General features: G+C 41.2%; 3 protein-coding genes across 3 annotated transcripts; 1 reads left to right on the forward strand and 2 right to left on the reverse strand.

The window, feature by feature from the left end:
- Nucleotides 1-144: 144 nt before the first annotated feature.
- On the reverse strand, nucleotides 145-10,588 carry LOC118409342. Its single transcript, XM_035810305.1, has 13 exons — nucleotides 10,169-10,588; nucleotides 8,196-9,039; nucleotides 7,859-7,971; nucleotides 7,107-7,174; nucleotides 6,897-6,964; nucleotides 6,481-6,541; nucleotides 6,244-6,322; nucleotides 5,626-5,676; nucleotides 5,311-5,467; nucleotides 5,060-5,126; nucleotides 4,285-4,413; nucleotides 3,869-3,973; nucleotides 145-3,544 (listed from the first exon to the last, which is right to left on the reverse strand). The coding sequence occupies exons 1-13, from the start codon at nucleotides 10,227-10,229 to the stop codon at nucleotides 3,323-3,325; spliced, it is 2,025 nt and encodes a 674-aa protein (XP_035666198.1). The 5' UTR covers nucleotides 10,230-10,588; the 3' UTR covers nucleotides 145-3,322.
- Nucleotides 10,589-10,752: 164 nt separating this feature from the next.
- On the forward strand, nucleotides 10,753-23,116 carry LOC118409345. The gene is made up of 4 exons (XM_035810307.1): nucleotides 10,753-11,539; nucleotides 11,973-12,096; nucleotides 21,482-21,721; nucleotides 22,277-23,116. Exons 1-4 carry the CDS (start codon nucleotides 11,421-11,423, stop codon nucleotides 22,400-22,402), a joined length of 609 nt encoding a protein of 202 aa, XP_035666200.1. The 5' UTR covers nucleotides 10,753-11,420; the 3' UTR covers nucleotides 22,403-23,116.
- Nucleotides 23,117-23,549: 433 nt separating this feature from the next.
- LOC118409343 (leucine-rich repeat protein SHOC-2-like) lies at nucleotides 23,550-25,897 on the reverse strand. The gene is made up of 3 exons (XM_035810306.1): nucleotides 25,247-25,897; nucleotides 24,148-24,566; nucleotides 23,550-23,981 (listed from the first exon to the last, which is right to left on the reverse strand). Exons 1-3 carry the CDS (start codon nucleotides 25,557-25,559, stop codon nucleotides 23,832-23,834), a joined length of 882 nt encoding a protein of 293 aa, XP_035666199.1. The 5' UTR covers nucleotides 25,560-25,897; the 3' UTR covers nucleotides 23,550-23,831.
- Between the last annotated feature and the right edge of the window lie 1,721 nt (nucleotides 25,898-27,618).

Below are 27,618 nucleotides of genomic sequence, written 5' to 3' on the forward strand. Positions count from 1 at the left end.
TGTATATGTGATGGTGATTTATGTGCAATGGAGTAGATAACAGTAATGAATGTTTCTGTCTAACCAAGGTTTTATCTTGATAACCAGCCTTTTCATTTGAAACTCAAACTGGCTGCCTTCTACAGATACTCTTTATTTTTCAAAAAATATGCACACATCCGCATGGAGACATACACAAAAAAAATTGCTTTGCTTTGATAACACCAGGTTTCATTAATTTTTTACATGTATGTCACCCCAATTTAGTATGAACTCACCAGGTTTTTTCTTTTTTTGCCATTAAAAAGATATGAAGATCTGATAAACCTCTCAGCATACGCTCATTTACAGGAGTTGAAGTATATTGAATTCTTCGTGATTAACAATGTATTTTGATTTTCTAAATCAAACCAACAGTTCAGAAAAGTCTTCCTAGTTGTTTTACATTTCATTACAATACCAAATTGTTCAACCATTATGAAACAGCATATTGCTTCACACGTTTTCATTTGGGTTTATGATACACAACCTTCCCACTGATCTTCAGATGCGAAGAAACAGCCATCATCACCATGATACACAAATAGTTCAACATTTCTTGTTTGAAATCTTAACCTGTCCATTGTAAACTATAGGAACTGCCACAGAATCCTTTTTATTTTGTAGCCAGGTCTATTTCTTACCCATAGCAAGGAAATGACCTTTAGGAGCTAACAACAAATGAAATTCCCCTTCTTATGTATAATATCATGTGCATGCATGTTATATCCATTGCCATATCCTAACATAACAGGATCCATATCTTGATAAACAAAACTATGTTTAAAATGTGCTATTAATTAACCTTCCAGTATTTATTGCCTATATGGTTCAGATATTACAATAGGCAAGAGTGTTGTAAATGATTTGTATATCTGGTGGATGTATGATTTTATTGTTTATTTTTCTGTTTAAGTTTTTCAATGAAAGTTCAATGGTTCTCTAGTACTGTCAGTATCAGCTGTACAATTTTTATTTGGTACTTGAGTTATCTTCTAAACTCAATATACATGGAATTATAAGTTTGTGCCATTCAGTAGGCTCCCTATATCTATTGTTTACAAGTTGTTGTGTAGCATTTGAAGTAAAAGTAAATGATGATTGCATTGGAAAATGTTTCATGTGATACATCTTTATGCATATGCACACATACACACTCTCTATGTTGTGAATATAGTAAAGAAATATTATTAAGTATTATCAAACATAAAGAATATTCAAGATTACTCCATGCTACTGGTATTTTATCTACTGTGTAAAGAGTAGAAAGCTACTGGGACACATGATATACATGTTTTTGGATTAAAAAGGGACAGTGAACACAATGCAGCAAATGCAATATGTTAGCTTCAACTTAGCAACCATCTATATCTCACATGGTTAACAACATATACCATAGGCACAACACAACTGCAGTTCTTTCTTTGTCATTCCTATTGTTTAAAAAAATTGGTTGTTCCTATTGTTGGACAAACATAAAAGGGGAACTCTTAACCTGAGCAAATAGATACCCTGGCTGAGTAACTTAGAATGTCCTCAATATCACCCCAAGTTTTTATTTCAACAGATGAAACAGCCTATGTAAACAATCTCTTGTTGCAGGCAGGCCACTAGGAGCGTAATTCAGTTAGGCTGAAACAAATCATACCATACATGCATCTTCTCAAACCTTCCTACATCACAACTGCAACCTTTCTGCTGTTCAAAACACATCCAAGACATTTGTATGAGATTTTCCCAAATATTGCTTACTCATTTCAACTGTTGCAATAGAAACTTTATTCTAATTTTGCTGATAATGGCCTTTTGCAATGCATCAAACAAGTGAAGTTTTTGTAACACTGTACTCACTCTTATACAAACACAAGTAACACCATGATCCAGTCAACTAGTGAGAAACTTGATGTGTTCCTCAAATGCATCAAGATGACAAAAAGTTCAATGCAGACTGATATTATTGAAGAGGGTGAAAACAATCTTCCCTATTCTACACACACAACACTAAATAAAGTTGATAAATGATAAACAGCAAATCATGTGTCACTGGTGCACGTATTTACACTTTGCTAAATGTGTGCATCCTTTCACATTCAATATACACAGAAATTGAAAGTAATGGTACAATAGAATTATTTATGGATATATATTACAGGAGTAGATGCATGCACATGTAGTTTACATAGAAAGGCATTACTGTATGTGCATTTTACCTTTTGACAGACTGACAAGAAAATCTCAATACTTCAGTTACTGTGGCATGATAGCTCCACTTCAGACTGTTCTACTTACATGCTGATAACATGAGGCTAGAGTTATACATACATCTGACAACCCTGGGACTTAAATAGCCAAACTGCAGTACTGATGAAACCTACAAATGCCTAGACCACTTTTTTAAGGCTACACAGTGGAAAAATTCTTCACAATTACAATTTTAAGTACTAGTACTGTTTCCCAGGAGACAAAGGCCTCAAGGCACTCAGAAAGCTAACATTCTGAACAAGTATGTAAAGATAGACATACATGTACACTGAGGAGACCGGTTTGCTGGCAGGGTAACAGGGCTGGTTTCATCAGTGTATTTCTGTTGTTATCTCCAGAGAGAAGGCAAGTTATATAATGTATATGGAATGTTTAATACATACAAAATCTTGCTGTGGAAGTGTTAGTACTTGTAGTGGGTGTTTGGTGAGAGGAGGTAGTGGGCCTGGGGATGTGGGTACTATGAAGGTAGACTCTAAGTAGTCTGTGTGAATGCAGATAAAGATTTCATTAAATATACAATTTACGTTCTAATTGATCTGTTTCAAATGATATGCATTTTACTATAGGGTACTCAAAATAGAATGGCCAATCTATTCCAAATGTCACATGTTGTTTTTAGCCAAATCAAGGACATTATATGACGTTCTTGGCCAAATCAAGAGTCGCTGATCATGAACTGGCGGAAGCATGGGGTTACAACCCTTCTGATGAAAAATATTGATGTAACAGTCATTTAGCTTACAGTATGTAATCACTGCCCAGATGACTTGAAGAAGGCAGTGGCACCACATTGTGCTTTTAACTTTCTATACACTCAACTGTATCAAATCAAACATATATACAGGGTAATTAATGGGTTCGCAACACTATTGATTGAAAGAAAACAACCCCAAACACATTAACTTTTTACATGTAGATACCTACATGTGGTCAAGGCTTTTACTGCCTGCCAATTTCCTATATGCAACAGTGGTACTATGAAAGTCCATTCGCAATTGCAGCTGTGATATACATCTTATGGAAGGGTGTATGGTGTAGGCTATGTCAGGTGCAGCAGCTCATTAGAACCTTCCTTCCCAAGTACATTGTGAGCTGCCTGGTGGATGATCCTTCTCCTCTCCTCTACTGTTAGGGGCTCTGCCCTCAAAGCTTCCCTATACCACGTCCTCTCCGCAGGAAACAGCTCTGGTCCCTTATCCATCAGTTTCTGGGCCGCCTCCATACTGATGCCCTTGACCTTGTGGAGGCCATACAGAATGGCCTGCAACATACATATGACAAGGCATGCTTTGATCTTCAGAAACACAGAGGGCACTGTTTACTCTTGGGATTGACATTCAGTATATTTCCAGAAAGTGACCTCAACCACTGTCTTTTACATGCCACCTGTTTGGGCACAAGTATGTTTACATGAAACCTGTTTGAAACACTACTCAATGGAAGTTATTGAAGAATTGATGTAGATAGGTTACAATGTTCAGTTTCTGCACTCAACAAAGCCAATTCTCATTACTACTGTGTTGAAGAAACCTTAGAGCTATCATTATATATTTACAAGATAAAAGCGTTAAGTTGGCACACCCACCTCAGGCATCAGAACAAATGCCACATATTTTGTGTCTGCAAAGTTTTTGTCCTCTTCACACCTCAGATGGTAAAGGTCAGCCAAACATGAAAACAGCTCTTCTGCCTGAGTTAAAGATAAGATCAAATATTAAAAGGTTAGGCACTGACAGGGGCAAAGTCACCTAGATCCAGTCATGAACAAGTGATCCTCTTGAGCCAGCAGTCAATCAAACTGCTTACAAATAGATGAATAATAATTGCATATTACAACTTTGTTTAATTAACAACAGTTTGAACAAACTTTTAACTACAAATGCCAACAATAATGAAAAAACAAACATTTACAACTACCCAGCTCCTTGATTTCACTCATTAAGAAAGGGTGCATATTTTCTTCACGACAATCAGAGATTCAAAAGCCAGGTGGATCCCTACCAGCTCATCACTTGTAATGAAGCCAGTCCCTTGCCCATGTAGCATCTCACGAACAGCTCGGTCTTTGCTAAAGAAATCTTGATGCCTTTGAGATGTGACTGACCCATGGTAAATGCCAGCCAGATGATCCTATAAATTTTAAAACAGGAGACATCACAAACAACATTTAACTCAATAACCTTTCCTAGCAAAAAAACTGCATTGTCTACGGTCATGGTAAGGCTAGCACTCAAGAGTATGCATACTTATATCTGGTGCATGAATTTCATATGTGTATGAATACACAGCCATCAATAGAGTAGCAATAGCAAGACTATAAATGAAAATATCGGTCCTGCTACAGCAACAAGGAAATCTAATAGAGAGCTTATAACTCAATACATGTATTTTTTATTGTATTTTGCTAATACTTACTGATGTACCAGATATCATAATGATTTATTCATGAATTTTACAACTACAATGCTGTTCACCAAAAACAAACAGATACAAAACACAGCCTTCTTGGCAAAAGTAATGAATAGTGACTATGGTGGAGACAGGTCTAAGTAGACAGTCTAATGCTAGAGTCACATCTCCCAACCAGGGCTCAGTCGGGTTGTTTACGGACACAGAAAATTTAAGTGTAAATCAATGGACATGTAACAAGTATAGATAAGTGCTCTCGAATAATTTTTGGTACATTTTTTTGCTGTTGTTGTCTTTTATACAATACTTTTTGTTCCCCAAAACTGTACGACCATGCCCTAGATAAGAAATGTGACCACAGCATTACCTGGGCATCCTGTTGGGTTCTGATGTACTTGACAATGCGCTTCTCCAGATCTTTCCTTAAGTGCATCCTAGGTAATAGAAAATGGCTTAGTTGTAAAAGCTATATGTACAACATAACAGTTACACATTCTGCCATGTAAATATAAATAATCATGTAAAGGGAAAGGCTTTACTTTGCTTTGCAATTCATGTACTCATTGATAAGAAGATTTGCTGTGTCAAGTTTGAAAATGTGACACAATAACTTCTGACCTTCTGTCATGCCTAGAGGGGTCTCTGGGTTTGGCCACAGAAGTCCCTGCACTCTGAGACAGGGGACTGATTTGTGTTGCCTCAGTGTCCTTATGGTCTGTTTTCATAATTCCTTCATCATCATCACTTCCACTGGAACTATCAGGTGGGAATGTTTCTGGTGAGAAAGCGATTTTTATAGGGTGAGTCCAAGGGAAGGAATAGATCATTAAATAATAATCAGTCTCATGAAACAACCAATTTGAAATTCAATATCCCAACAACTTTTTAGAAATTTACTAAAACTCAGCTCTAAAAAAACATTGAAATTATTACCATTTGGAAAGAAGTACTGAAAGGCATCAAGTCCCTCCAACTTGCCACAGGCTGTTGAACAAAACACAAAAGACAAGATATCAGATCATGACATATTTGAGTGACTTTTACATACGATCCGTAGAGTTAGTGGTTCAACCAGTTTTTTACTTAGCTGTACTTGTATTGAATTGTTCTGCCAGTTCATTCTAGTGACACTGAACAAGTGTGATGGATGTCACTCAAAATATACCAGAAGAAATCTCTATTTTTTATCCAGGTATAGATATTGAATTGTATTTGAATATTGTTTACCTGGATGCCTGACCTTAATAAACGTAACAAGACACGTGTATCAGTTGTTACATACTATGTATATTGGGAAATCTCATTTTCCCCCATATCTTTGACACAAAAGACATAAATGGAGCTAACTTGTAGACATTTGTGTAGATGATATAATCATATACTAGTATATCGTTAGCCCAATAGGAAGAGCTTAGAAATAAATAATTGCCATAGATTAATGTTGCACAGTTATTCTGAACAGCACTACATAATGAAAGGGAATAAATCATCATTTTGATACCTGTACATGGTACTGTACAAACATGCACTTATCTGTAGCACATGTCTCACCTTTCTTGTTCAGAAAATCTTCTACCTGCGTTACAATACTCTGAAAGAATTCCTTGCTCTCAGTTCTCAAGGCCTCTTCCTATACACGAGAATTTCAATACAAATAAAAGACATCAATGCATCTTGCTAACAAATAAGACATCGACGTAAAGTACAATAATTGTAACCTGGAGGTTTACCTTTAATTTCCAATTATTCAGCAGAATTAGTGAGGCAAAACAAATACAAATTACTCACTATGAAATGGTCCCTCATCCTGCTGTTGAATACTTTTGCAGCATTGACGTGTACCGAGATCCTGATTTGAGGAAAATGACACGGATCTGTTGCAGTTCGTTAATATCTCACAGAAGAAGTTTAGATTAGATCTAATGTATGTGTAGGTCGGTACGGATAACAGGTTTTGGTCAAGCTATTCATGGCATAGTAGATGGGGTAAATATTAGATGTACTAGTTTCAGTATGACTATTAGCACTTATACTTAGGCTTGAAATGACTGTCTGTCATCGTCACCATGAAAAAGTTGACAGACAGCTGTCAACAGATCGGTTCTTAAAATACGCGGCTGTAGTTATTCACCAATGAAACTATTCACAGGCATAAAGGCATAATCCGGACAAGAAATTCTGAATCATTGTTATCTGCAACTCACCCTTTCTTCTGCCTGTATCCAATAAAGAGGACCGACATGCGCTTCTTTTTGTGGTACACGTGGTTAACCTGCAACATAGACATATCTACATGTATGTGCATTTAGTATTTGTAAGGAATTTATACTAAATATATTCATTACAGTGAGTTAATTGCAGTTTTGAATTTCACTTAGGACACTACAAAGTACAAACACACAATGTGTACTTACAATGGCTGGCCAGGAAGGATTCCTCCCACTCTTTACCCACACAACCTCTCCTGCCTTAAACGTCGGCTCTGAAATATATCATATTTCAAAGCTCTAGAACATTCATCTCCAACAAAACATGTTCAAGTGCATGTTATATGATCCTATCATTAAACTATAGTCTAATTATGAATATTTGCACATGAAACACCTGCCCATGAAATATTTAGTGCCTGCAATATGTTTGAAATACAGTTGTTGTATTTCCAAAAGCTTTAGGCTGACGAATTGGACCCTGTGATATGATTTGCCATCTAATACCTAAATATCTTTTTGTAATCCTTTGATTCTTGATCCCTTGGTAATAGATTAATTTACATATCCTCCTGCACAGAAAACACGGCTGAAACTTTTTTGCATGTGAAACAGCCAGAAACCTGAATTAAATGTGTCAAAAATACATGCTACCACTTGTAGATTTTGTATTGTACAATCATCATCATCATTGTACAATGTGAACAAAATTATTAAGTCTTCATTATTCATTCTAATATTAGCTTTATTTTTCTAATGTACCTGCACCTCATTGATACATTTGTGACTAGGGAAAATAACAAAAGAAGATTTTTATTAAGATGTGAGAAAACAGATTCTGTTATGGAAACCAGCTCCTTGCCACTTAAGTGCAGTGATTATTACAAGTGAAAGTAAATCACTTTTACAAACAAGACCAACACTATGCCTTTCAAAAGAGACAGAAATCAGCAGCTTACTGGGTGGGTCCTGCTGCAGAGAGGTGTTGATATCTGGGAGGTCATCATCTGAATCACTGTCGTCACTACCTACATGTAGGTCCAGATCTGGCTCGTGATCCTGTGTCAATAACCTAGTAAAAAAACAAAGATAATCAAAAAGTCTTGTTCTGTACCTCTCAAAGACGAATCTTCTTCAATAGGAAAGAATTTGCGATATCATAATTTACAAATAACGAGTTCCCTTTGTACTTATGGAACAGACCTGACTAAATGGCAAATACACACACTGGAAATAGCAGGATACAGCAAAATGAACAGCAAAATACTACATACATGCAAAATTCATAACATATACCTGTGGCCATTTGCAGAACTAGCTTCTTTACAACCTTGGTTTATACCATCTTCAGGGGTGGTTACTGAGCCCTCTTCCTGACACAATGGTGTAGCCAAAGACGACCCATTCAAGCGCTTCCTTCTCTTTGATGGAATACATTTCTCTCGACTCCTGTTTCTTTTTGAAGCATTTTCCCTTCTTATTTCCAAGTCTGGCCTATTGGAGTCTTCCTTTAAATCTATTTCACTGTGTGTCTCTACTCCTGTTTGAAAAGCTGCCATTTGTGAAATTCTGGAATCTTTGCTGACGTCTCTCTTCTGTGTTTGCAGTTCCAAGTTTTGGATAACTGTTTGGTCACTTTGTAATTCAGCTTTTCCACTTCCACGTCTCTGTGCTCCCCTACTTGCTGCGTGTGGAATTCCATTTGGATGAACAAGAGAAAAAGTCTGCTCTTGCTGGGCTATTGGCTGCCTGGAAAAGTTTCTTTTGGTTCTTGTTCTTCCTCTAGTTTGCCCATGACTGGAATTGTTCATGTGATCACCATCTTCCTTGATAGGGTATCCTGGAATTTGCTGTGTTACAGGTCCATCATACAAGGTTTCAGTAGTTACAGTACATGGTGGTTTTCTGCTTGCTCTACTCCCCTTGCCTCTCCCTCTCCCTCTGCCCCTTCCCACACCTCTACCTCTACCTCTTCCTCTCCCTGCACCTCTGCCTCGCGATGCCCCTCTTCCACACTGCAATGAAGCTGTTTTAGTCAGTCTGAAATCCTCTTGCAACAGTTCCAATGGAACTTTTACAATCAACTTTGTTGGTGTATCCTTCTTGTTGGCTTGGCCCAACCTCTCGGGCACAGCAGAATCTACATTATAAATAATAAAAAAAATGTAATATGCAGTTACATGTATCTGTACCAGTTGATGTGAATGTGCAGAGTTCAACATTTAGGTCTAATGTTTAAATCTCTTAAAATGTAAAAGTAGGATGTAATGTAAATGTATTTAAGTTCGCTGGGATTTAATTTTGCGGTAACGGGAAAATTTGCAGTAGTACCATGCTCTGTTAGTCTTTTACTGCCATGGAAAAATGTTCGGGGTGGTTTTAAGAAGCATGAGAACAAGATTACAAAGCCGAACTGTTAAATATTAATAAACAAACCACCGACATTTGAGCAATTAACAATTAAACCAAATCAAATGTATGGGTCCAGATGCTATACACCCACGAGTCCCAAAGGAGCTAGCCGAGACCCTGCTAACGCCCTTGTAGGCGATCTTCACTAAGTCCTAAACTTTTTTAAGGAGGGTAGACTACCCAGAGACTGGAAATTGGGCCATATTACTCCCATCTTTAAGAAGGGGAGCAAGAAGGGAACCTAACAACTACAGACCAGTATGCTTGACCCCTGTAGCAGGGAAGGTTCTAGAGGGTTTTGTTAGAGATGAAATAGTCAAGCACATGAAAAGTAACCAGCTCTTTACCGAGCATCTACATGGCTTCTTACCCGGAAGGTCGACAGTTACTAGCGTGTCTGGAGGCCTGGACCTGTTTGCTCAACAACAACCTCCCTATCATTGCCATTTACCTGGACTTCCAGAAAGCATTCGATTCCGTCCCCATTGAACGATTGCTGGTAAAGGTTGAGACTTGAGAGCTTTGGCATCAACGATATGCCAAACTCAGTGGAAAGTTAGTCAACAAAAAGAGTTTAAAAATCAAGATTGATTTTTAACCTCCTTGGCATGATTTACTGATTTCCTTGTGTTATAAATTGGCTCATAACAATGTCATTGTCGATAGTGAATAAATCTTACTGCCAGGAACGCCCTGTCGCCAATGCAAAATATTTAGATTGACAGATACGTTACAGCAAGGAGGTTTTAATGAAACCTCCTTGGTTACAGCCTTGGCGAATGGTTATTAACGTTATAATTATAAAACGTTGTCATCCTGCAAAACGGGTTTGACTTTCGAAAGCATTTGCGACTCACCATGCGGCCTTCTACCCCTCCTACAACCACCTCTGCCACCTCCCGATCGTAACCGAGCCATCTCTGTGTCTATTGCGTGGATTTTCAGCCCGCTAGTCGATGTTGTGTTCTCAGGTGTTCATTTCATGCCGAGTCCTTGAACTCAGCTGCTGCATACTCCAGCTTCCGGCTTGCAGCTGTCTTCAATTAGGACCTTGCAATCTGGAATGCTGAAAGTTGAGAGTTCGGTGCGCTGGTGTGTCAGGTCCAAGGCCTACATGTCCCGATACAGGTTACGTTACAATTTACCCGTAGCTAGACTTCTGGACACCTGCCCGTTACAGCCTAAACCAGGTAACGCTAGCCCAACTAACCTCTGTACCTCACCTGGGTTCTCACGCCCAACTCTCGCGAGATCATGGCGACTACAGAATAGTTCATTTAGTAATGGGTACAATGTTGTACGTACTGTAGGCTTTACTATCTTTTATCACAATATTTGCCCAAAAAATATATCTATCTTGCATAGGCAAAATGATACAAAGTATTCAGTTGTATTCATATTGTAATGTTTTATCAGTTCAAGAGTTTTCTAACGATAGAACAGATACTGTGTACCCGACGAATAGAATGGTTTCTTCCAGCTCAAGGCCTGGAGGAGACGGGAGGAAAAACACTGAGCTTTTAGAGACACAACGTGGATGAAGTACTTTAACTACTTACGTAACGTTGTATGCTTTTATCATGAACTCTACCCTCATTTTGAAGTTCTCGATGAGCGCAAGGACTAGACTAGGCCTGGAGTAGCCTGGAGCAGACGTCTTCAGGCGAGAACACTGACTGGGAACGCACCGAAAATATGGTTCGAGATAAACAACACAACTGTTGAGAGTAGAGCTGTTGCGGTGTTTACCGTTACATTTTTGGTCATAACTGTTTCATGCATGTTGCCTTTATAGTGGTACAAAATCATCACGTAAATCCTGTCTGATGAAGTCAGTCTACTTAAAGTATATGTATTACGTAAGCTTAAAACTGAGGTAGCCATATTTATAAATTATGGCCTCGACGGACTCGCAGTCACCGGGTCATTCTCACATGACGTCTCAGTCTTCAACTGACGACGGTGAAGTCTTCGAGGATTATGATGGCTACACGAAAAGGCGGTCCTCGTCTGTGTTTTTGGAGAGACTCATTCGTTCAGGGACGCCCTTAGGTTAACTTTGAGCGGAGTAGGGTTGTGTCGGAGGCCAAGTCACAAGGAGAAGAGTGGATGAGGCGTTACCTGCGACAGGAGATAGAACGGGCAGGGTTCCCAGTTCCAAGGCCAGCTATGATGTCTGTGGACTCACGCCAATCATCAGGAGCAGAGGAGAATGCACAATCACAACAGTACGTCATCACAAAAACTGACTGATTGGCTTATAACAAACAGTCAACATACATCTGTTTAGCAAAGACACGCCAGGCACTGATCAGTTTACAAACACATGTTACACTGTTATCATTAGATTCTAGCGGAGGAACACAACGCATTATAATGATAAAATGATGTTGTTACACTTGTACAAACATGTATTATCTAAATGGGTTTCAACATCATCAAAGGCCAGGCCATGGTCAAGCCAGCATGTACATGTATTGTAATTATCAACCCTGTGCAGATCAGTCAACTCATCACCCATATTGTAGGGGTTTTATATGAAATAAATGAAAACCTTTGAACAGATGTATAATGCTGTATAAAAAGTTTGTTTAAGTCAAGCTCATAAAAGTATGTGTTAACTAGTCAATATAATGCTGACTCCTTCTTTTCCTTCACCAGTTCTGAAGCAGCTCTTCTTGCTATAGATGTGGAAACCTTGACTCACCAGCTGACATATCTTATCAAGAAATATGTCTATGTCTGTAAAGGAGAAAGGGAAAAGCTTTGGCAGAAAGCTGCTCTGGTAAGTTATACTAGTAATTGTTGCTTCTTTAAATTCATGTAACAGTTACGTGTAATAGGGCTGAGTGGCAAGTATGCACAGTGTCAGTTTGAGGTGTATTTTTTGGCAGGAGTAATGTTTTACATAAAATATTAATATTGAAGAGATTCATTAGTCGCATATGTGCACAGTCAATAGAATTTTCATCAAGCAGTGATTACTTTTAAAAGGTAAACACACATACCTCCAAATGTTAAGTGTTATGAAGATGGAAGTATTGTTTTGAGGGTTCTGATTTAGGTCAGAATGGTGTATGGGGATACATCTCAAGAAGCGCTGGAAGGATTGCAATGGTTTTTGCCTTGCCGCCAGGCAAGGCTTTACGCCAGCTTTCTTCCATGGATCCATGGATCCATGGACGGACCTTTTAACCCAGCCCTTCCAAAGCCCCTTCCAAAGGCCCTTTGTTATTTTGGGTATACAAACAGTTTTAGTAATACAGACAGAGACCAAACTGAAAACCATCATAATATAAGAAGAAACAACTCATGAATGGAAACAAAGAAAAAGGATGTGCCATTCCACCCGAGGCAGACTTGCACCCGCCCACCCTTCTGCCAAGAAACGACACATCAAAGCAAACTGGAAATTATAAAGAGGACTAGAGAGTAGAAGGAGAACACCATAGTGAAGGACTGACCACACACACTGAACATCTAACAGACAATCCACCAATAGCAAAGACAGACTGTAGCACCAAACAAAGACTACTACGACAAAGACTCTAAAAACGTAGAACCAAAACTCCCGTCCGCACACTTGCCCATCTAACAGATTGGCACCACTCAGCCAAGAAACTTTCAGAACCAAGTCGAACAAACTCCATCTTGAGTTTAAACCTAAGAGCCTCCTTGATTAGAGACACCAGCTCAATGTGAGATACGAAATTATTGTCAAAGAGAGCCTGACACCTGGACCACCAAATCTTAGACCGAGCGACGGCCAAAATGTAGGTGCAGACATCTCTCTTACACTTCTTCAGGGTAGACGACATAACACCATAGAGAGCGACCGCGCGAGAAACACGAAAACTAGAGACCACCCATCGCCTAATGAACCCTTCGACCCAAGTCCAGGTCAGGAGCACCTCGCCACAAGACCAGATGGCATGGGTAACGGTCTCCGTAGCTCTACAGTTTCTCCTCGGACAAAGAGGGGAAGGAGTTCTGTGCCAAATCGAACAAGTCAAGTAGTTGGTTTTGAGAGCCCCATGTGCGACCTTCCAGGAAAGCTCCTTTAGGTTATTCTCAAGGAGAGTGTTATGCACCGTTGAAAAAACAAGTGACCAATCAACACCCCGCTCTAAAAAACAAGCGGAAGGGGTATGAGAACGAGCTAAAATGGCAGCTTTGTACAAAGACTGCACGGTGCATATCTTGTCCCAAGTCTTCGAAGCAGAAGCATTAACAAATTCCAAGGTGAGCTTCCGCATCAAAGAATAGTGAGGTGGAGCCTCAGGAGAGTGGGGGGAACTGTTAGACCACGATGATGGTTCAAAACGACGGGCAAAAAAACCCAGCCAATATTTTGCCAACTGGACCCATGGAAGATCCGGCCGGTCAAGAATATTGGTAAACGGCCGACAATAAAAACAATTGGCCTTCACTCCAAAATCAATGAGATCCCATCCACCTTTGTCCAAAGGTAGTATAACTGTCTGTCTAGAGACCATTTCTGCACGAGAACTCCAGAAAAACTTAAAGACGGCTCTCGTAATGTCCTTGACGACTGACTCGGGAGGAGAAAATACAGGAGCACTATACCACAAAGTAGATAAAGCAAGGTTATTAACGACGACAACCTTGCCAGCGAAGGATAAAGAGAAGCTGTCCCACCTTCGCAGAACCGCTTCAAACTTAGCTTGCCTCTCCCTCCAGTTGACTAAAGGCATATTAACACTTCCAAAAGTACCTCCCAATAAACGTATGGATACAGATGTCCATTTAAAATTCTTCGGACAATCGAGTCTTTTCCTCCAACTACCTAGCCAGAGACCCATACATTTGTCAAGATTTAAAAGAGACCCGGAACCTCTGTTATACATGTCAATAACAGCAAAGAGCCGGCGGATCGACTCATCGGTTGTAACAATAGCCGAGTTATCGTCCGCATACTGCGAGATCTTAACTTCACGGCCACCAGGCAACCTGAGGCCGTGAATCGCAGCGTCGGCCCTTACTGTAGCGGCAAATGGCTCCAAGGAAATTGCGTACAGCAGGGGTGACATAGGGCACCCCTGCCTAACACCTCTTGAGAGAGAAAAAGAAGATGATAGCGACCCATTGACGGAAACAGCACTGGTAATGTTGTGGTACAATATAGCAACCCATTTGCGAAAAACCGGGCCAAAACCCATCTTCGCAAGAGTCAAGTGAAGAAAATCAATATTCACTCTATCAAAGGCCTTGGCCTGATCCAGAGAAATGATCGCACAGTCAAAGTTATTCATATTAACATATGTAACGATATCTCTCATCAAAAGTAGGTTACATTGTATCGACCGGCCTGGTATACCGCATGTCTGGTCAGGACTGATGACCGAGGCGGCAACCATCTTAAGCCTATTGTTAAGGACCTTTGCAAGAATCTTATAATCGCAATTTAACAAAGAGATGGGGCGACGGTTCTTCGGGTCCAGAGGGTCCCCTTTTTTTGGAAGGAGAGTAATAACACCAAAACTCTGGCTCTGAGAGAGCTCGCCAGAGGAAAAAACTTCCTCAAAAACTGAGAGGAGATCCCCGGCAATGACGTCCCAGAAAGCGACATAAAATTCCTTCGGGAGACCGTCACTGCCAGGGGACTTATTATTCTCCATACTGCGCAATGCAGCCCAAAGCTCATCCAATGAAAGAGGACCTTCTAATGAAGAGACTTCATCAGGATCCAAAGACCCTTCTAAATTGTTACAAAGGTTATTCGCCTCACACTTATCAATAGGCTCAGCACTAAAAAGGTCTTCATAAAATAGCTTAAAAACATCTAAAATCTCCTCGTCATCTTGGACAACACGTCCAGTAGAATCTCTGACCGAAGAAATGCGTCGCTGCCTACTTCGGGAAGAGGCCTGGCTTACAAAATACGAGGTACATTTTTCCCCCTCGACAAATTGCTTGACTCTGGACCGAACAAAAGCACCGCGAGCCTCCTCAGCGGACAACTCGGACAAGGAAGACTTAGTACATTCATACCTACGCAAGATGTCCGCCGAGGAGGCCCCGTCGTTCATCTTGTTGGTGAGATCGACAAGTTCATTATTCAAGGTAAACATGGACTCCCGTCTCTCCCTAGCCAGTTCACAAGAAATTCTGATCAAGAGAGAGCGAGTTCTAGCCTTTACATCGTCCCACCAGGCTCGCAAAGAAGGAAAACCTGGTTTCAAAGTCTTCCAATTGTTAAAAGCGAGTTTAAAATCATTTAAAACTTTGTCTCTTTTTAAAATCGAGACATTACATTTCCACAAGCCAGGCTTCTTCTTCACATCCGGTAAAATTGACAAGGACACACAGTCATGGTCTGTAAAATATGCGGGTAAAAAACAGTAGTTTGAAACGACGAGGCATTTAGACGAATAAAATCGGTCCAGCCGACAGGCAATACCTTTGGTCGGCTGTCTCCAAGTGAAGACCTTTTTAGAAGGATTCTCATGTCTCCAAGAGTCATGCACATTAAAATCGGCGCAAATGTCTTTTAAAACGGTGGAACCGCCACTACCATGAGCCGGGTTCCCGCCCCTCTTATCAATATCAACATCTTCAACGCAGTTAAAATCACCGCACAAAATAAGGGGCTCAGCCCCCGACAGAAACTTATACAAATTTTTAAAAAATCCAGTACGCTCCGCAGAAATGTTAGGAGCATACATGTTACAAACTTTGAAATTACGCGCACCATCGGACAAGACGACACAGACAACACGCCCACTGTCGTCACAAGACTTTTTAACCACATCAAAATTGAAAGATGGAGAGAGTAAAATACCCACACCTCTAGATTGGGAGGAGCCCAATGCCCAAAACGCTTGGCCTCCCCATTCCTTCTCCCAGAGCACCGCTTCAGATGTTGACGAAACATGGCACTCTTGGAGGCAAACAACGTCAAATTTATGTTGACGGCAAAAGCCGAAAACCTGCCTCCTCTTCTGCGGACTACGGAGCCCACAGACATTGAGTGTAGCAATAAGAACCATGAGGCTACATAGAGAAGGAATGTCAAACAACATCGGAATGTGAGGAATTAGTGGTACAGATCATCGATTCCTTCCACACCAATTCGGTTAACAAATTGGGGGTGGACATTGTAGAGGTGCTTGAGACATAACATGGTGGTTTTAAAAAACCTCGAACAATTACCAACCTTACAAGGCACAATGTCCCCGGAGATGCCATGCGCCTTTGCAAGATGAGATTTCAAAGACCTAAAACTATGCAAGAGTTCGTCACAACCATGAGAAATAAACTGGTTGCACACAAAGACAGCCTTATTCTTGTACAAGTCAGAGGAGATGACAATGGCTCTCGCCTTTGCTACCAAATCGGGACTTGGAGCCTGGGAGGCATCCGAAGTATCCTCATCAATGATGAGGCTTCTGGAGCCAACAGTAGAGTCAGACTCGTTACCGTCCACAGAACGAAGACTGTCCGAGGGAAACTTCTCGATAACAAGACTGGAGTCGGAATCCGGCTCCTTACGAATCTTTTTTCCTTTCGACAAAGTCTTTGCAGAGGCAGATCCCTCACTGGAATCACCCCTACACCTTTTCCTGGAATCTTTGTCAGCAATATCAGAGTTGCCATCATGGCAGCTCTGACAAAGAAAGAGGCGATTATCGCTTTGACAAACTGGGCCCTCACAGAAAGCAAGGAGAGCAGATTCTGGAGTTATGTCTGCCTTGCACTGATGACAAGACACCACCTCCAGAGTGATTGTGTAATCCAACTCACAACCCTGACACATGTACCGACGAGTAACAGGTCGGATAGGACTGGCCGCCTTACGCCTCCTTCTCTGGGACCGGGCGCGAGGGGCCGGTACCGGAGCAGCAGATGTTGAGGGTACCTGCTCGCTAGAAGAGGAAGAAAGGCCAGGCTTGGCCAGAGAAGGAGCGGCCTCCGACAGCACGTCCTCAGACGGCTCAACCACCGCGACCGGAGAAGACTTGGCCAGAGAAGGAGCAGCCTCCGACAGCACGTCCTCAGACGGCTCAACCACCGCGACCGGAGAAAACTTGGTCAGAGAAGGAGCGGCCTCCGACAGCAAGTCCTCAGACGGCTCAACCACCGCGACCGGAGGAGAAACCTCCGGCTCCGCGACCGGAGAAGAAACGACTTCACAGCCGAAGAAGTACCCGGGTCCACACTGCCAGGGTGACCTGGAGGCGAAACAGGATCAGATACATCAGACACTGCGTCAGAAACATGAGCCAGTTCCGACCGACCAGGCTTATTTACAGCCTGAGGAACCCCTCCATCATGGTGTTCACGGACCTGACTCACACCTGTCGGGAGCTCTTGGCTCTTAGCCCAACTGGCTCCCATCTTAATCCTGTTTGCGAAGGACAGGGGACAACGGCGGGCCGTATGTCCCTCTGCCCTGCAACTGAGGCACACAACATCGTTGGTACAATCCATGGCCAAATGCCCAATGGATTGGCATTTGTTGCAAAATGTTACTGCACAATTTGCCGACTCATGGCCTTCCTGGTTGCATCTCAAGCAGGTACGGGGCTGCCCCACGTACCTGAAGAAAACCATCCTCCCGTCAAACATTTTCCATGCTGACGGGATATTGCATCCCGGCTTTAAAACTACTTTATATTGCCGGTTCCCATTTTTGATGGTCGGTCTGTCCCGGTATGTTACCATACGGGACGTGATGACGGCACAGTATTGATTTAACCAGTTCCTGACATAGTTGTCATCGAGCTCATCCGGAATTCTTGTGGCCGTGACAATTATCTCCGCCGCCGCGTAAGATGACACATCCACGGCGTCTAAACCAGACAGTTTCCCCGCATACAATGTACGCTCGTGTACCGAGGAAAATGACACGTCGAATGAGTTTGGTCCCAGAGACTGAACAGCCTGAATGCTGCTCATGGGAGCCGAAACCTCGCTCAGCAAAGTAAACACTTGTTCATACGTTAACCGATCACGGTACACGGCAACTTTTATTGAAAGAGGACGCTTCATAATGCAGCTTTAACTAGAACCAAATAAAACTAAAAAGGAACCAAAATATGAGCAGACAGAGCTGCCAGAGACCCTGAAAAACACTACCTGTAAATCAGACAGCCTCCACGGACTCCACGGGCAGCAAGGGTTGAAAACGTAACGTAACTGAAGGCGTGTAACCAAACTGACACGCTTAAAGAACAACCAAGTACGAACCAATAAACTAGGCAGCCTCTCCGGGCGCTACTGGTTCTCAAACTAAATTGCTAAATTTGCCAAGGAGCAAGCCCAAGTGGAAATTTCCACTCAGACAAAATGGACACCACTGTCTGTCTCAACCCTTGAAATGCAAAACAGAGCAGCGTCCTACAATGGATGACCTCTGCCCCCTCTCAGCCCAGTCTATATAATGGGCGGGGGACAGCAGAAACTACAATGCTGCAGCTAGATTTTGCAGATGCGAAACAGGGCGAACGCCCCACACTGGATGGACCACCTCTGCCCCTCTCAGCCCAGTCAACGCAATGGGCGGGGGGCAGAAGTAAACCACAATGCTGCAACTAGATTCTGCAGTTTTAGATCAACTCATTAAAGCCCAGAGTTCAACCGACTTGCAAACCATTAGATCAACTCAATAAGCCCAGAGTTCAACCGACTTGCAAACCAATAGATCAACTCATCAAAGCCCAGAGTTCGACCGACTTTCGAACCACAAACTTACGGGCAAAAACACATTGTCACAATGACGTCCTTTTTGGTTTGGGTCAAAACAAAACTTGATAAAAATTTGACGTGACCAATTTAGCGGGACTGTCCGAAACGGAATAACATTCAAAACAGGTAAACTTGTACCCAGGCAGGGTGCATCAAACACTGGGGAGAACCAAGGGTTGCGAGCCCTCCTGCCACCAAGTTCACCAAATCAAATATAAACTGAAACTTAATAATATATAACTTGATGTCCCATGAACATGTACAGACAAAGACTTTTCCACTAGTCTTAATTATATACCCCCTACTGTTTGCATATCCAGAACAAAGTGGAGACCAGAACGAAACTCGCTGAGCTATCATAACACCACAATGCGAACCCTTCCCAGGCCGGAACAAACATACTGTAAACACTGAGATATACTCAACGATAATCTCTCATCCGTCAAGCTAATTCGCCCAAATGGATGACCACACTGATTAGCCAAAGTCAACCGGACAGATGTTTCGTTTTTGTTTCAAACCAATCAATATCGCCATTTCCAACCAGCAAATGAGCAAAACACAACGACTGATCCACAATCACATGAACTATTCAAGATGGTGACCTAATCCACCCAGAAGGAAATCCACATGACTGCCACTATCTCCTACATACCAACAAACAGGTCGTCCCAAAGTTCAAGACAAGCAAGCACATCAAACTCGGCGAAGAGAGAGCAGCTCAAACTAGTCAAGAACATTAAATCCTTGATAGTAGATCCTTGGATCACCCAACGTCCTTGGATCGACTAGGTCAAGCCCAAGGCTTCACTTGGTAAGAAAACCCAAGAGAAGCCAGAAGAAACTAATCAGCGGAAACAAAGCGATGTGATGTGATGGTCCATGGCGAATGGCCCCAGGACCAAACCTGGGCGAGCCCACAGGCTCCCCTGTAGGGAAAGCAAGATCTCCAAAAGAAACCAACAATCAAAACAATTCCAGAACAACATCACTGTGCAATCAACTACTCAACAACATATGACCTACGTTCCACAGACATTGTACACATCTTCACGCCTCGGAAAACCCTCATTGGCATGAATGACGCACAACAACATCCTCCCGTAAAGCCACAGGTGCAAGACCAGAGTCTTAGTCAAGAATGACCGAGAGATGATCACAGTAAGCACAAGCCTTTGCGCAGAGCTGACACCTTTTCCCAAAAAAGGCTGCCATACCAAAACAAGCATGGAATGACACTTGTCACAATGACGTCCTACGTCAACGCGATCAATGTGCCATCTCTGCCGAGTTTTATGGCTTAGTTAGACAATGGTACATTCCAGGCGAGTATTAAAACGCTCTTCTAGACGCATGTTACTGTATGTGGTCCAGCATAATAAATCTACGCTTTAACTCACCATGTTTATATAAATATATATCACAAATTGCATCAGAAGGAACTTAGTTTGTAATAAAAAATAATGCATATTCATTGTGGGTCAAAAAGTTTTACAAAACCTGTTTAATGTGCCAATAATTCATCTGACATAAATTATGATAATGAGGGGGGAGGGGGGCGACATGTGGAACTCGGGATTTTTAAGCGTAGAATCTAGTCTAACTTACCAAAATAACATAAAATACGCGGCAAGGCACAGCTTTTTTAAAAAGATTTCTTGTTTGGTATGTGGCTGGTGGGGTAACTGTAAATGCCCAAATGTTTGCAGTGGTTTTATGTATGCGGTTTTCACAGTGACTGCTTCACTGTGAACTTCAAACCACTGCAATCATTTTTCCATTATAAGTTTTTACTACAGTCTATGGCACTACCGCGTAATTAAAAACACCGCGAACACTCCATTTTCCCACTACATGTACCACGAATTTCAAAGTAAATCCCCGCAAACTTAAAGGCATTTACAGTATTGTGTCAGTGTAGATAAATTTTGGACCTTTTGTTTACTGAACTTGGTACTTCAGCAACATTCTTTTCTAAAAAATCATAGGTCCCACTCCTGGATGAGCTGCGTTTTTGACTTTCAGGTCGTAGATAGATGTTAAAATCAAATAATGTGGTGTTTTCTTGGGGTGTCGGCTCCTAGCTGCAGGGTCGTTTTTGTATTGTTACCATTAGTGCTGTTCTTCTATGGGTACCAAAACATGGACGAGTAAGCTGAAGACTCTGTCAAACTTATCTACATCAGCTATGCAAAGACACTCAATTGAAGATCTTCCAAAGGCTATGGAGAAAAGGAACAGATGGAGGGAGGGAGCCATGTGCATCCATGCAACTAGCACAACCAGCTGATTATGATGATGCCAATGATTTGTGTATGCGGTCGAATATCTTAAGAACCTCTGCTGAATTTATGCAGTATACATCATGTGAATCTTAATGAATGAGCTAAATATCATTGAAATAGCATTTGAAATGTGCATACATAATCCTTATTTGTATGGTTTATGTACTTGTTTTGTAGGAAACCCAGAGAGAGAACAGTGCAAGAAATAGTTCAGAGTTTGCAGAAGAAATGAGGAGCCAGCTGTTTAAGAATGGCATCAACGTGAAGAAGATCATTGTCCTGATTATCTTTTGTCGGGACTTGACCATCGCACACCTGAGACAAGGCAGGAAGGGGAAGGCAGCAGATATTGTGAGCTGGTCAGTCAGGTTCATCGGAAACTGGGTGTCAGACTGGGTGGCACCAAACGGTGGATGGGTGAGCTTGGGACTTTTGTTCTATATACATTTGTAAAAGGCTAGCTAGTAAAACTTATGTGTTGAAGATGAACCTTTGTTGTAAGGCTAGGTGTTCCTCTGCTTACTAGTATTAATTTTATGTAAATCCCAATTATATAGTCAGCTGCCTCAGACAACTTTTTATTTCTTGTAAACAACCTTGCCGACCAACTCCAAAACACCAATGATGTTGCTCCTTACTACATGTATCTTCTAAAACCACAGTCTGGAAAAGTTCTGAGGGCTTTTAAGTCTTCTAGACAACCTTGCCAACCAATTCCCAACCACCAATGATGTTGCTCCTTACTATCTTCTAAAACCACAGTCTGGAAAAGGTCTGACGACTTTGCATGATAGGAGTTTTTACATTATCTTCCGCCACTCACTATTATTGAAGCAATGCTGTAGCAAGCAATGATGCAGGTATATCTTCTGACCTTTATATCAAAAACACATGAAGCATATATGACATTAACTATCTTCCTTCACTATCTGTTGGGTGACTTTGCTCAACATATTTTCTGCCTTCATTCAGGCCAAGGTGCTGCAGCCTCCTGAATGCCAGACCAACCGGCTTCTGTATACTGCTGCAACAGTTCTACTGCTCACATGTGCTGCTGTCGGACTGGGAGTCCTCTTCCAACACAAAAGACTTCAATGATGAATAATTGCATGAAGCCCATCCTTCCCAAAGAAAATGTGCAATACTGCCCCTCATGTTGACATTCATTGGGAAGAAATGACCAAGATGTAAAGGCTCAATGCTAGAGAGCTTGCAATTGATGTCTGTAAGTTTCTTATTGTGTGCACGTAACAAAAATGTGCAAAGTGTATCTAAATATCATATTGTATTTAAAATAAACTATAATGAGAGTAATTCCTTATTGAGGCAATGAGATAAATTTTTAGGATGGATGTAATATCAACAACTCAATCAATCTCAGTCATTATAATTGTCATCTTCAGTCGACTGTACTACCAATATGGATGTACTAAAAGTACATGAACATATATATGTATATTGCAGATGAAACCAAAACAGGGCACTCTCAAGACCAATTTTTTATCGTGTCAGTGAGCACTGAATGTGTGAAAAATTTTAAGCACCCAGGGGCCTGGAAATTTTTGAAGTACTTAACCTTCTGCAATATCATAATGTTTCAACTTATACATGTAGCGATGTATATCATATTGAAGATGTATTTGCTATGCTACTATTCATTATTGCCATTATTCTTTCAAGACACACAAAGCAATTATTGCAATGGGAGAAAGTTATATTGTACACACAGGAACAAAAATTGCAGGTGAGCTGGATGATGATATGAGGAAATTATTCACAAGTGACAAAGTAAAAATGCATTTGTAGACCTTTGATTTGTGGTGCCTGATGACTAAGTCTAAGTCTTCAGACTGTGTACTACAAAATCATTTTCTATGATGAAGCCAAATGATATGTTTTTTGGTTCTCTGAAAAACCTCCTTGTTAGATCCTATCATAAGTATGGGAAACAAGTACCCTCTAATAGCATGTTTTCCTCCATCTTAGGTAGTATAGGGTGTTTACACTCACATAACTGTGATGGAAGTATTACCTGCCATCCTATTGGGAAAGGATTTGGGGTGCATCCCTGACCAGATGATCACAGACTCAATGGTAGTTTGATGTTAGGGGATATTTCAAGTCACCATTCTGTCATATCTGTGGCCTCTCATAAGAATATGACCAAATCACCAACAATGGTAGGAACATAAATCAAATGCAGAGTCATAAACAGCAAGAAAGAGACTCATTGTGTTTATGCATACATGCATATCTTTTTCACATTTCAACAGTAAGATTGCAATGCAGATGAACAGTATACAATGTCTTAAATTTCTTCGGTGAGCAAAGAGTTACTGGTAAAAATCTTTGATAGAGAGGCCTGTAAATGATTATAATACAACTTGGATGAGAAACAGAACTGAATTAATTGATATGCACAACATTCACTTCACCAATATGTACTACATTTTATATTCAGCCTATACCAAAGGGCACTTTCAACTGTCTACTGTTGCAAGGATCAAAGTGTCCTAGGTGAGGCTGCCTAGGTTCCAATAGTTTGTTCTTCTGTTGGTGAGTCGTCCCCATCTTCTGTGCTGTCCCCACTGCTGTCCGTGTTCTCAGACTCTGTGCTGGTTCCTGGCCCATCCCCAGCACCAGTGTTGTCTGGACCCAGCAGGATGAAGTCCAAACCCTGCATGGTGAAAGCAAGGAATATACTATAATAGTCCATGCTCTGGGCTGTCTTCTATACAGCACGCCAAATACCAAATATCACCAGTGACTTTTTAATATTACTGCAGCTCTTGTCATACATGTACATAATACATCTGTTATGATATTATCTTGAAATGATTTACCTTCCAGTGTGCAGGCCTCTCCTGGAGAGGGTTTTCCCTGAGATCAATCTTACACAGCTTGTTCAGACTAAGAAGTAGATCATCGGGTAAGGAGGAGATCATGTTTTTCCTGAGACTCAGGGATGACAGGGCAGGGGTGTCTCCCAGGCCAGCTGGCACCTCTGCAAACCTGTTCCCATCAACGTTCAGATAAGACAAGTTCTGTAACTTGTAGAAACTGCCAGGAAGCCTGTCCAGTTGGTTCTGTGCCAAATTCAGCCAGGACAACTTAGACAAGTTACACAGCTCATCTGGGAGTGAAGATATTTGGTTGTTCTTAGCACTGAGTTTTTCCAGCTTCTGGAGTAGACCGATTTCTGGTGGCAGGCCCATCAGTTTGGTGTCAGCTATCCACAGTTGGGTTAAATCTTGCAGCTTCCCTATGTTGAAGAAAATTACATCCCAAGATCAAGACAACTTTTTCTTCTACCAATTCCTAGTACATGTTTGTACCATGTATTACCAAATTTACAAATATACATACAAAGACACAAACCCCAATGAATTCAAAATACGTCACCTTATTCAGTTGTGCAGTATGAAAGACAGAATTTTAATTATATCGTAACTTTATTCTTTTTGATTTCTTCTTGATTTCCTCTTGTTTCTTTTTGCATTGTTTTGTTTCCAACACCTTCGGTTTTTCCCCATGAGGGTAATTAAGGGCACACAAAGTATAGCCTTGGTGACTCTGAATGGGTCGACATAATTTTCTGGTCCTATCTTTTGTAGGTAGACTATGTTAAAAAGTCAAAGTCAATTCATAGTAGTTATTTTTTATGCCCATCCAACCTCCTTGGTCCATCAAACAGTCACAAGGGCTAACAAGGGAGGGGTCATTAGATAGATAACTAGCTACCTACCTAGTCCCTGTCATCTAAAATGTTCTGACAGTGTTTCAAAAGAAATGAATACATTCATAACCGTAACGTTAAGTCTTTACCCATTGATTTGATGTATAATTTTTATATTTCCAAGAGGCATAACGCTACAACTGCCCCGGCCCCCCTCCCCACAGATAGTTTTGTTGGCCCCCCTCCCCACAGATAGTTTTGTTTACCTATTTCTCCGGGAAGAAAGCCCAAGCTGTTGTTGCTGAGACTCAGGTATGTCAGTGTTCTGAGTCCACCTATTCCAGTTGGAAGAAGAGTCAGGTTGTTACAGTCCAAAGTCAGTTCTTCAAGTTGCTGCAACGCCAGGAGTTCGGTGGGCGGCATGAGAAGTTTGTTGTTGTTGAGGAGCAGTCGTCTGACATGTGTCACCTGACGTAGCGTTGGTGGCAGGACGCTGATATCACGATGACTTAAGTTCAGAACAGCTTCCTGCTTCTGGAGACACTGCTCGATCACATGGTCTATTTCTGGACTTCCCATTCTGCTCCCAAGTGTAAGAAATTACTTTTCAAAATCGTCGTACGACCGCCATTTTGACTACGGACCATTCCATTCGTTGGTAGGGGCGATTTGCACCTCTTTGTGAGCCTCTCTTCATACCTTCAGAGCCAAATCTGCCCCAATGCGTTTCCGTTTGTGTGCGAATCTATGGATGAATTGCAACTACTAGTATCACCCAATAAAGCCCTCAGCTCTCACTCACGGAAATCAGAACACGAGGGCAGCTACCAAGGAATTTTAGGTAACGTTAACGTTAACTAGTAACGTCATATCTAGTAACGTAAATATGTAAAAGGTACAGGCCCCCAAATTGAAAACAGTCCTTCTGTCCACCATTGTTTCGATTTGCATAACAACATCCAGGTGGGCTTTTTTTTCTTTTTACGGGCCTTAACCTTTGACCTATTACCTAGAATTCCTGTCTTTACGTTTTACTCTGAACATTTAACATAACAATTAACATTACCCTGAAGTCCAGTCTTGTTAGCTTTGGTCCTCTCCTGACAGGCCATGGTAGTTTTTGGTAGATTGTTGGCAGATGGAGTGATACAGGTAACTGCTAATATTAGCAGCAAAAGATCGGGGCCCCTTACAGGACATGATATGCATATTTCATAAGGAGATGCTACAGTACGAGCGATCGCAATGATGTGACGCAGTGGTAGGCAAAAAGCAGGTGTTTAGTGAAGGATTGATTTACATATTAACCAGTAATGATCTGCTTATTTAGATATCAATTTTTAATCCAATCTACTGACATCCTGGTAGGTACCAGTTATCCCTCCTATAGCTTTCTGTGAAAAGTTGTGTACATACTTAGGAACTTTGTGATCTGGGTAGTGGACACCAATTGATGTAACTCATGCAATCTGTAATTCATTCACATAAATGAAAAAATGATCTTACATCAGTGATAAGCATATCCAACTGTGAGGACACCACCAGGCCTTCCTTGTAACATCACATCTTGGCTTGAAGGTAGACTATTCATGTCAATAGAATATGAGTAGCCTTTGATCATAACACATGTACCATTTGAAACAGGAATTTTTGCTGGGATTCTAAGAAAACATATACATTTGTATATAGAATCAATCTACAGCCACCAGTTACATCCTTGTCCATCTCTGTCAATATCTTGAATGCCCATGACATAGGACAGCCATCTACATTTCACAAGTGAGGTACATCATGTCATTCATGGTACTAAATAACAATGTATACAAAGTTCCGAGAATACGAAACATAAGTCACCTTTTTATTATTATTTGTATATTTGTATGGACGAACATCATCATCATATTTTAGTTGTTGTAAATTACAGTATATCATAGTTCTCAACAACTTCAAATCTATGTCCAGTATTCAAATCAGGAAAGGAAAATCTCATACATCAATGATCATAGATACTCTCATTGATCATCTACAGATTCTTATTCTATGTTCTTTTGCTTTTAGTCCTTTCCTTTGAACTTTCTTACAGAAGGGTTAGTATCAAGCTGGTAAACATCCTTGATATTGGTGCCAATATTCTTCCCCAGTCTATGGTCCTTGAAATCCTTCAGTTTGCGCACTACTCTCTTCTCAGAGAGATCCTTCCTCAGATGTGGTGCAAACATCTTCTTAAAGAAAATGTTTTCCTGGGTGTCTTCTAGGTGATAGTTGAAGCGTGTGGGTGGGTTGAAGGGTACTGGTTCTGGGCTCCACTCTGCCTGAAGGGGTTCTGTGCGGTTTCCTAACACCTGTAGCAGTGTCCTCAACACATCGTCATTGAAACCAATGACCTGGCCATCCTGGATGTCATCATACAGAGGCTGGCTGTCCTGGTAGAACAGCACGTTCCTTCGCGGGTTGTCTTCCTGCTGAAGACTCAGTGTGTTCAGCTGATAGCAGCCAAATGTGAAGAAGCGGCCATCTGTTAGGACAACTTGTGATGTGATGGGGTAATGAAGATCCTGGTACCAAGTGAAGCCTGTGTACAGAAAGTACAAGGTTAGCTCGAATGGTAATGGCAGCTTTCGTGTTTGAAAGAGCAGCA

The sequence above is a fragment of the Branchiostoma floridae genome, chromosome 2, assembly GCF_000003815.2.
Source record: "Branchiostoma floridae strain S238N-H82 chromosome 2, Bfl_VNyyK, whole genome shotgun sequence".
NCBI lineage: Eukaryota > Metazoa > Chordata > Leptocardii > Amphioxiformes > Branchiostomatidae > Branchiostoma > Branchiostoma floridae.

Bases quoted from the DNA above. Each gene is read 5' to 3' on its own strand.
- LOC118409345 (XM_035810307.1), top strand. From the start codon at position 11,421: ATGAGGCGTTACCTGCGACAGGAGATAGAACGGGCAGGGTTCCCAGTT. The intron at 11,540-11,972 runs GTACGTCATCAC...TTCCTTCACCAG, and splicing joins GAGAATGCACAATCACAACA to TTCTGAAGCAGCTCTTCTTG. The intron at 21,722-22,276 runs GTGAGCTTGGGA...GCCTTCATTCAG, and splicing joins TGGCACCAAACGGTGGATGG to GCCAAGGTGCTGCAGCCTCC.
- LOC118409343 (XM_035810306.1), bottom strand. From the start codon at position 25,559: ATGGGAAGTCCAGAAATAGACCATGTGATCGAGCAGTGTCTCCAGAAG. The intron at 24,567-25,246 runs GTAAACAAAACT...TCTTCAACATAG, and splicing joins CTTTCTTCCCGGAGAAATAG to GGAAGCTGCAAGATTTAACC. The intron at 23,982-24,147 runs GTAAATCATTTC...TTCACCATGCAG, and splicing joins AGAGGCCTGCACACTGGAAG to GGTTTGGACTTCATCCTGCT.
- LOC118409342 (XM_035810305.1), bottom strand. From the start codon at position 10,229: ATGGCTCGGTTACGATCGGGAGGTGGCAGAGGTGGTTGTAGGAGGGGT. The intron at 6,965-7,106 runs GTAAGTACACAT...TCTATGTTGCAG, and splicing joins ATCCTTCCTGGCCAGCCATT to GTTAACCACGTGTACCACAA. The intron at 3,545-3,868 runs GTGGGTGTGCCA...TGTATGTTGCAG, and splicing joins CATTTGTTCTGATGCCTGAG to GCCATTCTGTATGGCCTCCA.